At 44.4% G+C, this 11,177-nt stretch overlaps 1 protein-coding gene across 6 annotated transcripts in view; it reads right to left on the reverse strand.

Moving 5' to 3' along the window:
- The window catches only part of CUNH1orf226 (chromosome unknown C1orf226 homolog), a 331,114-nt gene extending 321,323 nt beyond the window's left edge, over positions 1-9,791 (reverse strand). For 2 of the 6 annotated variants that reach the window (XM_087191162.1, XM_087191161.1), the window contains exon 1: positions 9,337-9,791. In XM_087191162.1, the coding sequence (XP_087047288.1) occupies positions 9,337-9,441 (105 nt within the window). In that variant the 5' untranslated portion in view covers positions 9,442-9,791. The remainder of the gene's footprint in view (positions 1-9,336) is intronic. The other 4 variants (XM_004865159.3, XM_004865158.3, XM_021244677.2 and 1 more) reach the window with 3 other exon arrangements.
- Between the last annotated feature and the right edge of the window lie 1,386 nt (positions 9,792-11,177).

Genomic DNA, 11,177 nt, shown 5'->3' on the forward strand with positions numbered 1-11,177 from the left:
ACACTACCCAGAATAGTGAATATGAATGCTCCATTAATAATATTGAATAAGGGAGTCATGTGGAACATGCTGAATGAGCCCCATGCAGACAGGCTGGTCTCCGCATGCCCTACCGAGGTCACGAGTCACGCGGAACACGCCGAATCAGCCCTTGCCCCGGCAACACCCCACTGGACAACCCTCCACCCCCCCACCCCCACTCCTCTGTACAGCCACCTGGTTCCACACTACAAAGACACAGAGGACACCAGACCACCAGACCACGGTACTATGTCCCGCCGCTCCCGGCCCAGAGGTAGGGGCTTCTGAGCCACCATCCCACTGCTCCTGGTCCAGAGGAAGGGGCTTCCCGGCCACCATCCCTCCCGCTGCTCCCAGCCCAGAGGAAAGGGCTTTTGGGCCACCATCCCTACTGCTGCTCCCGGCCTCTGTCCCACCTCTCCCATCTCAGAGGAGGTAATCCGTGCAGGCGCCAACAGCTCCCCCCCCCCCCCGCAGTCGAAATGAAAAAGCACTTAAATAAGTCTCAAAATCAGACTTCCTGATCACCTACAGAAACCCCAAAGGGAAATGAGATGGAACACTCTGATACTCAACCACCTGGACACCTGAACTGGCAACAAAAGGGGATCTGGAAAAACGAAATCAGAAATAATTTCTCAGACAACAGGAGAAATTGTGCTCCTAGTGCAAGACATGATTAATAAATCTAGAGAGGAGCTGAGGAACATGATGGAATCCCAACATAGGAAACAAATGGAATCTATAAAACAGATGCAAATAGATTTCCAGGACATGAAAAACTCCACTGAAAGTAGACACAACAGAATGAGCCAATGTGAGGACAGAATTTCAGATATAGAAGATAAGATTCCAATTAATGACCAGGAAAAGAAAAATTGTTTCAAAATTATAAGGGAGCATGAGAAATCAATCCAGCAGCTGCTAGATGATGCAAAGAAGAATAACATAAGACTGACTGGAGTCAATGAAGAAACAGGAGAGACTGCAGATGACATAAAAAAAACTCTTTGCAGAAGTAATGGCAGAAAACTTCCCAAGCAGGGGAAAAGAGCTTGACATACAGATAAGTGAGGCATATAGGACTCCAACTAGCCTTGATCAAAAACATTCTACACATAGGCATATAATTGTTAAGATTCCAGAAACTCAACAGAAGAACAAAGTTCTACAAGCAGTCAGAGAAAAGAAATAAATCACATATAAAGGAAAGCCCATCAGAATCACAGCAGACTTCTCAACACAAACCATCAAGGCAAGAAGAGCTTGGAGTGACATATTCCAAGACCTGAAAGAAAACAGCCTCCAACCCAAATTGATGTACCCTGCAAAACTATCTTTCAAAATTAATGGAGAAATAAGATACTTGCATGACAAAGAGCACCTTAGGAACTTCGTGAATACCAAACCAGCAATCCAAAGAATTGTACACAATATCCTAGGAACAGACATTGAGGATCACAACCCCAGGAAGCAAAGCAGAATGAACCCATCTGGCATGACAAGAAATTAAATGTAAAGGGGGAGAACCCAACAAAAAGAAAAAGTCATGGCAATGACAAGTCAATACGTTTCAGTTATAACCATCAATGTTAATGGTCTCAATTCACCAATCAAAAGAAATAGACTGGCAGAATGGGTCAAGAAGCAAAATCCAACAATATGCTGCATACAAGAAACACACTTAATTCAAAAGGAAACTCATAGACTGAAAGTTAAAGGGTGGAAAACAATACTCCATGGGACAGGAACCCAAAAAAAAGCAGGAGTAGCTATCCTCTTGGCAGATCAAGTAGGTTTCAAACCAACACTGATGAAGAGAGATGAAGAAGGACACTACATCCTTGTAAAGGGAAGAATCCAAGAGGAAGAGATGACAATCATAAATATCTATGCACCAAACACTAGTGAGCCCAACTATATAAAACAAATACTAACGGACGTGAAAAATCATATATGCACTAATACAGTTGTAGTCGGGGACCTCAACAAACCCACTGTCACAAACAGATAGATCAACTAGACAAAAAATAAGTAATGAAATACTAGAACTCAATCGAACTCTTGAAAAAATGAACTTAATGGATGTTTACAGTCTTCCACCCCACAAAATCAGAATACACATTCTTCTCACCTGCACATGGGTTATTCTCCAAAATAGACCACATACTCATACATAGAACATGTTTAAGTAAGTGCAAAGGAACTGAAGTTATCCCCTGTAGATTATCAGACCATAGTGCAAAGAAATTGGAGATCCATAGCAAAAGAAACTCAAAAAATTTCATAAACACGTGGAAATTGAACAACACACTTCTGAATAACCAATGGGTCACAGAGGAAATTAAAGAAGAAATCAGACAGTTCCTTCTATTAAATGACAATGACAATACAACATATCAGAATCTATGGTACACAATAAAAGCAGTCTTACAAGGGAAATTCATAGCAGTGAATATGCATATTAGGAAAACAGAATGAGCCCAATTAAACAAACTGATGCTGAACCTCAAACTTCTAGAAAAAGAAGTGCAGGAAAGCCCCAAAGCTAATACAAGGGAGGAAATTATCAAGATCAAAGGAGAAATCAATGCAATGGAGACTAAGAGAACGATACAAAAAAACCAATGAAGCCAAGAGTTGGTTCTTCGAAAGAATCAACAAAATTGACAAACCTTTAGCCAACCTTACCAGAAAAAGGAAAGAAAAGACCCAAATCCATGCAATTAGGAATGAAAAGGGTGAAATGACAACAGACCCAGCAGAAATCTAGAGGATCATCAATACCTACTTCCAGAAACTATACGCCAATAAGATGGACAACACAGAAGAAATGGACAGATTCCTAGATACATATGAATTACCAAAGTTGAACGAAGAAGACCTAAAAGCTCTGAACAACCCAATATCAACCAATGAAATTGAAAACATAATTAAAAACTTATCAACTAAGAAAAGCCCGGGCCCTGATGGCTTCACTGCTGAATTCTACAAGACATTTAGAGAGGAACTCCTGCCACTACTGTTTAAACTCTTCAAGGAAATTGAAAGGGAAGCAATACTCCCAAATTCATTCCTGGAGCAAGCATCACCTTGATCCCCAAAGCAGAGAAAGACCCAACTGAAAAGGAGAACTATAGGTCAAGCTCACTAATGAACACAGATGCAAAAATCCTTAATAAGATACTGGCAAATAGAATGCAAAAGATCATCAAGAAGATCATACACCCTGATCAAGTGGGATTCATCCCAGGGATGCAGGGATGGCTCAATATAGGCAAATCAATCAATGTAATACACTATATCAATACAGCCAAGGACAAAAACCATATGATTATCTCCATAGACTCAGAAAAAGCATTTGAAAAAATCCAACATGCATTTATGATAAAAACCCTCCAAAAAATTGGAATAGATGGTCTCTACCTCAAACTGATAAAAGCCATCTATGAAAAACCAACAGCCAATACCATACTAAATGGTCAAAAACTGAAATCCTTCACACTAAAATCAGGAACAAGACAAGGATGTCCACTATCACCACTCTTGTTCAATATAGTTCTGGAAACATTAGCCACGGCAGTTAGACAAGAGAATGAAATAAAAGGAATAAAGATAGGAAATGAAGTCAGATTGTCATTATTTGCAGATGACATGATACTCTATGTGGAAAACCCCAAGAACTCCACCAAAAGTCTTCTAGACTTAATAACCAAATTCAGTCAAGTAGCTGGTTACAAGGTCAACACACAAAAATCAATAGCTTTCCTCTATACCAATGACAGACTCACTGAGAGAGAAATAGGGCAAATAATTCCTTTCACAATAGCATCCAAAAAACTGAAATACCTAGGAATCAACCTAATGAAAGAAATCAAAGACCTCTTCTCTGAAAACTATGGCCCTCTGAAAAGAGAGATTGAAGATGATATCAGAAAATGGACAGACATCCCCTGCTCCTGGGTAGGAAGGATTAATATAGTGAAAATGGCCATACTTCCAAAACTGCTATATAGATTTAATGCAATTCCAATTGAGATCCCAGAAGCATACTTCATGGACCTTGAGAAAACAATCCAAAGATTCATTTGGAACAAGAAGAGGCCCAGAATAGCCAAAGCAATTCTAGGTAACAGAGACATGGCAGGGGGTATCACAATCCCCAACCTGCAACTCTACTACAAAGCTACTGTGATAAAAATAGCATGGTACTGGCAAAGAAACAGACCTGAGGACCAGTGGAACAGATTAGAAGATGCAGAAACAACGCCAGACACACTCAGCCATCATCTCTTCAATAAAGGAAACACCCTCACTGGTGGAAAGATAGCCTCTTGAATAAATGGTGCTGGAAAAACTGGGCTTCAACTTGCCAAAGATTAAAACTAGACCTATATCTCTCACCATGCACTAAACTAAAATCAAAATGGATTGAAGATCTAAATATTAAAATAGAAACTCTGAACCAGTTGGAACAGAGGTTAGGTAGAACTCTTGAAGACATCGGTGTAGGAAAAGATTTTATGAACAAAACCTCAGTTCCCCATGAACTAGCACAAACAATCAACAAGTGGGACCTCTTCTTATTAAAAAGCTTCTGCACAGCAAGAGAAACCACCAGCAGTGTGAAGAGACAACCCACAATGTGGGAAAAAATCTTCACCTGCTCTTCCTCAGACAAAGGTCTACTATCTTGAATCTATAAAGAACTTAAAAAGATCAGACCTCCCAAATTTGAAGACCCAATCTGAAAATGGGCATCTGAAATGAACAGACATTTCTGAGGCAAAGAAGTAGAAATAGCAAATAAATACATGAAAAAATGTTCAACATCACTGGTCGTTCGAGAGATGCAAATGAAAACAACGCTGAGATTCCACCTCACTCCAGAAAGAACAGCTGCTATCATGAAATCAACCAATAACAAATGCTGGCAGGGCTGTGGGGAAAGAGGAACCCTGCTCCACTGCTGGTGGGAGTGTAGACTGGTGCAACCACTGTGGAAATCAGTATGGAGATACCTCAAAGAACTAGGACTGAAAGTCCCATTTGACCCCGCTATTCCACTGCTGGGGATCTTCCCCAAAGAATTAAAAGAATCAGACCACAGTGATATATGTGCACCCATGTTCATAGCAGCACAGTTTGTAATAGCTAAAACTTGGAAACAGCCCAAATGCCCATCAACTGGAGACTGGATAAAGAAAATGTGGTTTTTTAATAAAATGGAGTACTACTAAGCCATAAAAAATGAGAAATTAGAGACATTTATAGCTAAGTGGAGGCACATTGAGGCGACACTCTTAAGTGAAATAAATAGGACACACATGTGTAAATACTGAATAGTTTCTCTGGGGTGAGAAACTGAAAGTGTAAATAAGGACTAAATGTATAATAGGTAATGTGAGATAGGAAGAAAAGGGGCAAAGGGGAAGGAAGTGGGAGGGCTAGGGGAAAGGATAGAAGGGAATGGGATTAATATGAGAAAATGGAAAAACAGGAACAAAATCTTTGTAAATAGGGAGGAATGGAGGGGTTGAAGGGAGGGCTGGGCAAGGGTGAAAAATAAGAACCAAGAGAGACTATGTAAAGGTGCAAATTTCCAATGATGAATGTCATTATATTGTATACCTAAAATGTACCAATGATTAGAATGAATAATCGATAATGCAAAATAGGAAGAAAAGGTCCAAATGGGTAGGGGTAGTGGGAGGGGCAGGGGAAAGAAAAGAAGGGAAAGGAAAAATGATGAGAAATGGAAAAAATGGAAATAAAGTCTTTGTAAATAGGGAAGGGTGGAGGGGGTGAAGGGAGGGCTAGGAATGGGGAAAAAATAAGAACCAAGATGCATCATGTAAAGGTACAATTCCCAATGAGAAATGTAATTGTGTTGTATACCTAAAATGTACCAATAAAAGAATTTAACAAAAAAAAAGATATTGAATAAGGGCCAGGGATTTAGCTTAGTGGTTCCGCCACCTGCCTCCAAAGCTCAAGGTCTTGAGTTCAATCCCCAGTACTAAAAAAAAAAAGGGCAGGGGGAACATTGAATAAGTTAGCACTGGATTTAGGAGTCTGAAGCCAAAGCTCTAGGTTTAAACTCTAGCTTTGTCACACACAGGTGGGAGCACCGGGGCAGGTAAAAACCTCCCTAGGCCTATGTCCTGTTTTATAAATAGACATAAGGAGACTCATTTTGTAAAGAAGTGAGAATTAAATGAGGCATTGTACATGAAAAACATCTAGGATTCTGCTTTATTGTTACATAATATTTTTCTTGTACTGGAGATTGAACCCAGGGCCTTTGCACTGAGCTATATACCCAACCCTGGAATCACAGGCATGTAGACAATGCCTGGCTCATGCATGTTTTTGTTTAAGTGCACAGAACCTCTGCCACTGAGATGCTCTTCAAACCTAACTCTAAACCTTTCAGTCTCTGCAAAACCCTGAAAATGACAGGCATACATCCAAAGAATCACTCCACTCAGTGTTGATTGTGAAAAACCACCAATCTTGGAAGAGGAAGTCTTGGGCTCATTTTCCAAAGCTACCTGACGAGGCAACAATATGTTTGCATTCTACGCCTGTGCTTTCCTAAAATGAGCAAAGAGGTGTGGTGTGGACTTAACTCTGAAAGCCCAGTAACTGGGCAGTCCCACAAACACTGTTCTATAGGAATGTGGAAACCAGCCAGATAATGTACTTGCAGAGTACATATAAGACATGAAAGCTACTGCTTCCACCTTGACTCAGATCTTGGCTGACATGGCATTTGAATGTGCCAGTGTCCAGCAGAATTCCAAAAAGCTAGGAATTAGGACCTAGTCCTCAAAGTCAGCCTTTGCCCAAGAAAGCACCACCCTGCCCTTAGATGTGCCCTTACCCTTTTGTCTCTTCCTTGCCTTTCTCAAAGCAAAACTCCTGATCCCCTGTGTCTCTGATCTATATTGGGAATGGAGCTTAGATCAACAGTGGCTGCTCCTCTTCTTATTGACCACTACTGTCTGTGAATACAGGGAAGTTACTATAGGAACTACATCCCACAGCTCCCAGACATTTGCTTAGAAAAGAAATTGCATGTTTGGTAAAGGGAAAAGGAGAGTACGTTGCACCAAGTTAAAGGCAAACCTCAAGCCCAGTATTTCTCAGCCTGGTTGTCATCAACTGCATTAAATCACCTGGAATGCTTTTAAAGGTATACATTCCTGCCTGGTATGTGACACACACCTGTAATCCCAGCACTTGGGAAGCTGAGGCAAGAGAATCACAAATCTGAGGCCAGTTTAATAAGGCCCTGCCTCAAAATAAAAAATACAAGGGCCTAGAGATGTAAATCAGTGGTAGAGCACTTGCCTAGCACATGCAAGTCTTGGGTTCAATCTCGGGGAGGGAGGCAAAACAAAAAGAAAAAGGTGCACATTCTTGGACTCTCCCTAGAAGTACTGAATTAGAACAGGAGCTAGGTGAAAACTGGGTTTTTAATACCCTTACCTGGGGTTCTTATGCACACTAGGTTTTGACACCTAGTGGAGACAAAATGCAGAGGACTGTGAGAAAAAGAAGATTTAAACACACATTAATCTCCCTTCTTGCCCTCACTGTTATAAATCAGAGGACAAAAGCCAATTTCCTATTTTATGTATAGTGGACCCTCAAGTTACAACTGGCCTGAGATACAAACAACTTGGATTAGGTTAATGGAAGGTTCATCTGCCTCTTGTTTTCTATAGAGTGTATCCAGGTAAACATCCAGATCTCAGCTGTATTGACTTACAACAAACCCTTCCCCAGGAATTGATCCAGTTTGTAAGTCAAGGGTCCACTGTACAACGTCCCAAGCAAATGAAATCATGATCATTAAGAAAACCTGTACTTTAGCATAAAAACTCCACTCCCCAAAGCAGCAAACCCAGATAAAAATGAACTCAAACATTCCATCTGAGACCAACCAGATCTATTCTGAGGATTGAGAAGAGTGAGATAAGATCTTGGCTGCAGCCCCAGTCTGGTCCCGCTGTGCCCAGTAACTCAGCTCTGCATTCCCCAGCAGGGTCTGAGTCTACGGGCTGGGGGAAGAGGGGCTAATCTCCCCTGGTTCTGCCAAAATAGAGTTGGGGAAAGGAAAACTTAAGAAAATTGAGACTCCCCAACTCACATATCTCCATGAGAAGGAAAAGAAATCAAAAGATAGCTGATCTCACTAGGCACATATCAGACACTCGAAAAATGTTTTGCGACTTGAAGGAACAAGACACCTGATGGAATAATCCTGTGCGAGACACTAACCCCGGCGTGTACACAGCCATGAAAGAGAAAAAGGGAACAAAGTAAAATTGTCTCCACATCAAAAGTACAGTTTTCAAAACCAGCAAGACCCAGACTATGGGAGGTACAATTTTTTTTTCATTTCGTGACAAGTGCACGATAGGGGCTGAGCATCCCTGTGTGTTTAAGTCACCTGGGAGGTCAAGCGGCAAAAAGAAAAAGCAGAGCCCTTTTCCACGGAAAAGATGATGGGTAGAGGGCACCTCCACTGAAATTTCAGAAACCGGAAACCCTGCAAGGCAGAGCACCAGCCTTAAGCAACTCTAATGGGCCAGGACACAGCCACCTCCCTCCGCCCTCAAGGTTGGACCTGGGGCTTTCTTTGGCCTCCAGCTCAATTCTTCAGCAGCAGATGCTGAAACTGCAGCTTTTGCCCCCCCCCCCCGCCTGCTCACTACCCTCCCATCAAGGACTGGCCCGTGCAAAGGTGTGGCGGCAAATCATTTAGAAAGTGACTTTGACACCCGGATCTGGTTACCTGGAATTTTCGCACACACACACACACAAAACAGAAAACAAAAACACCTCTATTCCTTTCCTCAATAGGAAGCAGGCATTCCCCCTCTTAAAAGACCTTCCTGAAAGCACCTCTTCCCAAGGGAACCCAGCGGGCAAATAACACCAGAGCTTCCTCCACCTGATCCCAAAGAACCAGGTTTCCAGGCTGCGCTCATTCATGGGTTTCTCCTCCCGGGAAGGTGGGCTCGGGGAAGTGACTCAATCCAGTCCTAGGCGGACAGAGATGGGGGAGTCTGCAGGTGGGAGGAGGGGAGAAGCAACGCCGCTCAAACTTTGCAGTTGCTCTTCAGCAGTTCTGGGCAGGAGTCCGGGGAATTGTACCCTGAGGAGGGGGAGTCACCCTCCCTAAGAGATAGGGCCCCAGTTGGCCTAACCCACCTGCTCTAAGCCTGGATGGTTGTGCAGCAAATCCACCCAGCCAGGCCCCCTCCCGGGCAGTGCCCCCGTCCCGGGGACCCCCCTTCTCACCTTGGCCTCGAAACAGATCCCGTGCTGGAAGGCGTCCTCGTTGTGCAAAGGGATCCGCAGGTCGTGCCCATCGTCCACAAGGTTGTACTTGGTTTTGCTGGGCATGGTGCCCCGCGGCGGACCCGCTTCTCCAGAGGCTGCAGGAAGGGGCGGGCGAGACCCCGGAGAGGGAAGCCCTGGGCCAGGCGGGGCCAGGCGGCGGGGAATGGGGGGACGTGGGGTGGGCAGCGAGACGGCCGCGGGGCCAGGACCGGAGCGGCGCGGAGGGCCGAGCGGACGCGGGCGACGCGAGGGCGCTGTGGCCGCGCGAATGTTGCCCGCGCGGAGGGCGGCGGGGAGCGGAGCGCGGCGAGCGGGGCGCGCGGCCCAGGCGGGACTGGGCGCGGCGCCGGCTCCAAGCAGTGGCGCGGACGGCCCGGGACGAGGAAGAAAAGGCGGCGGCGGCGGCGCGGCAGCGCGGGGCGCCTGTCACGGAGACGCCGGAGCTCTGCCAGCCAGCGGCTCCTCCTGCGGGGCGGGCCCGGGCCGGCTCCTCCTGCGAGCCCAGGCCCCGCCCCGGCCACTCCCCGCCACGCCCCCGCGGCCAGCCAAGCAGGTGACAGTCACCGGGAACTTCGCCCCAGCCCGGACAGCGGGGACCTTGGGGACCCAAGCTCAGCAGGGACCTCGGGGAATCCAATTCTCTTGTGTTCCAGGCAGATTCTAAGGCGGGCATAGCAACAACAGCCTTGCCTTGGAGTTTTTGTTCTGGGAAAGGGGAAGGAGCAGTGTTTACTGTTTTGTTTTTATGTTTTACCAGGAAGGCTCATTCCGAATAGCCCCAAACTGGGCCTTATTACTTCAGAGTTCCTTTCTGGTAAGAACCAAGCCTGAGCCTATGTGGGGGTCAAGGTCAGGCACTTTTTGTTCTTTTGCGCAGTGATAGGTGACTTGTGTTTGGGAGGCACCAGTAGGATGCCTTTGGGGAGAGTTTAAATACTTAAAAGTCATCAGCCTCGTGGAAATGGGTAGGCAGGAAAGGACGGCTAAGCACAAAGGTGTACAGAATTGTTTTTATGCCCTTAAGCAACCTTCTGTAGTGGCCATGGACAGAGCTTGCTTCCCCAAGTTGCCTCCAACTGGTTGGGTCTTGTTCCTATGTTAGTAAATGCTTAGAGTCAGATTTGCTAAGAAGGAGCCTATTCACTTCTCTCTTCTGCATCAAAAGTTTCGAGAAAAGTTGCCTAGTTATTTCCATCCTGGAATATATTGGATAATTGAACTGTATGTTCAGGTTCTTAACTATAAATTATGCAAGTGAAGGAGCCATAGGAAGTTAGTGGCCAAATACTCAGTATCTGTCAAAACACCATAGGTAGAGATATGTTAAATGTATATTCCCATGGCTTAATATTACTCCAGAATCTCCAAAAGTAACCAATCAAGCCAGTGCTAAAGCCAGTCAAAGCTGTAATCACAGGTAGGTGCGGTGGCACATGTCTGTAATCTCAGCCTTCTGGAAGGCCAGTCTGGGCAGTTTAGTGACTTATTGAGACCCTATCTCAAAATAAAAAATATAAAAAACAGACTGGGGTGTACCACAGTGTGAAGGCCCTGCGTTCTATCCCCAGTACTGTGAAGAGATTTTTTTTTATTTTATTGGTACATTTTAGGTATACAATACAATGACATTCATCATTGGAAATTTGCACCTTTACATAGTCTTTCTTGGTTCTTATTTTTTCCCCCTTCCCCTACCCTCCCTTCAACCCCTCCACCCCTCCCTATTTACAAAGACTATGTTTCCAGTTTTCCATTTTCTCATATTAATTCCATTCCCTTCTTCCCTTTCCCCTATCCCT

Source organism: Heterocephalus glaber, unplaced genomic scaffold (assembly GCF_053883595.1).
Source record: "Heterocephalus glaber isolate CG9 unplaced genomic scaffold, H.glaber_assembly_v1.0 deba00001561, whole genome shotgun sequence".
NCBI lineage: Eukaryota > Metazoa > Chordata > Mammalia > Rodentia > Bathyergidae > Heterocephalus > Heterocephalus glaber.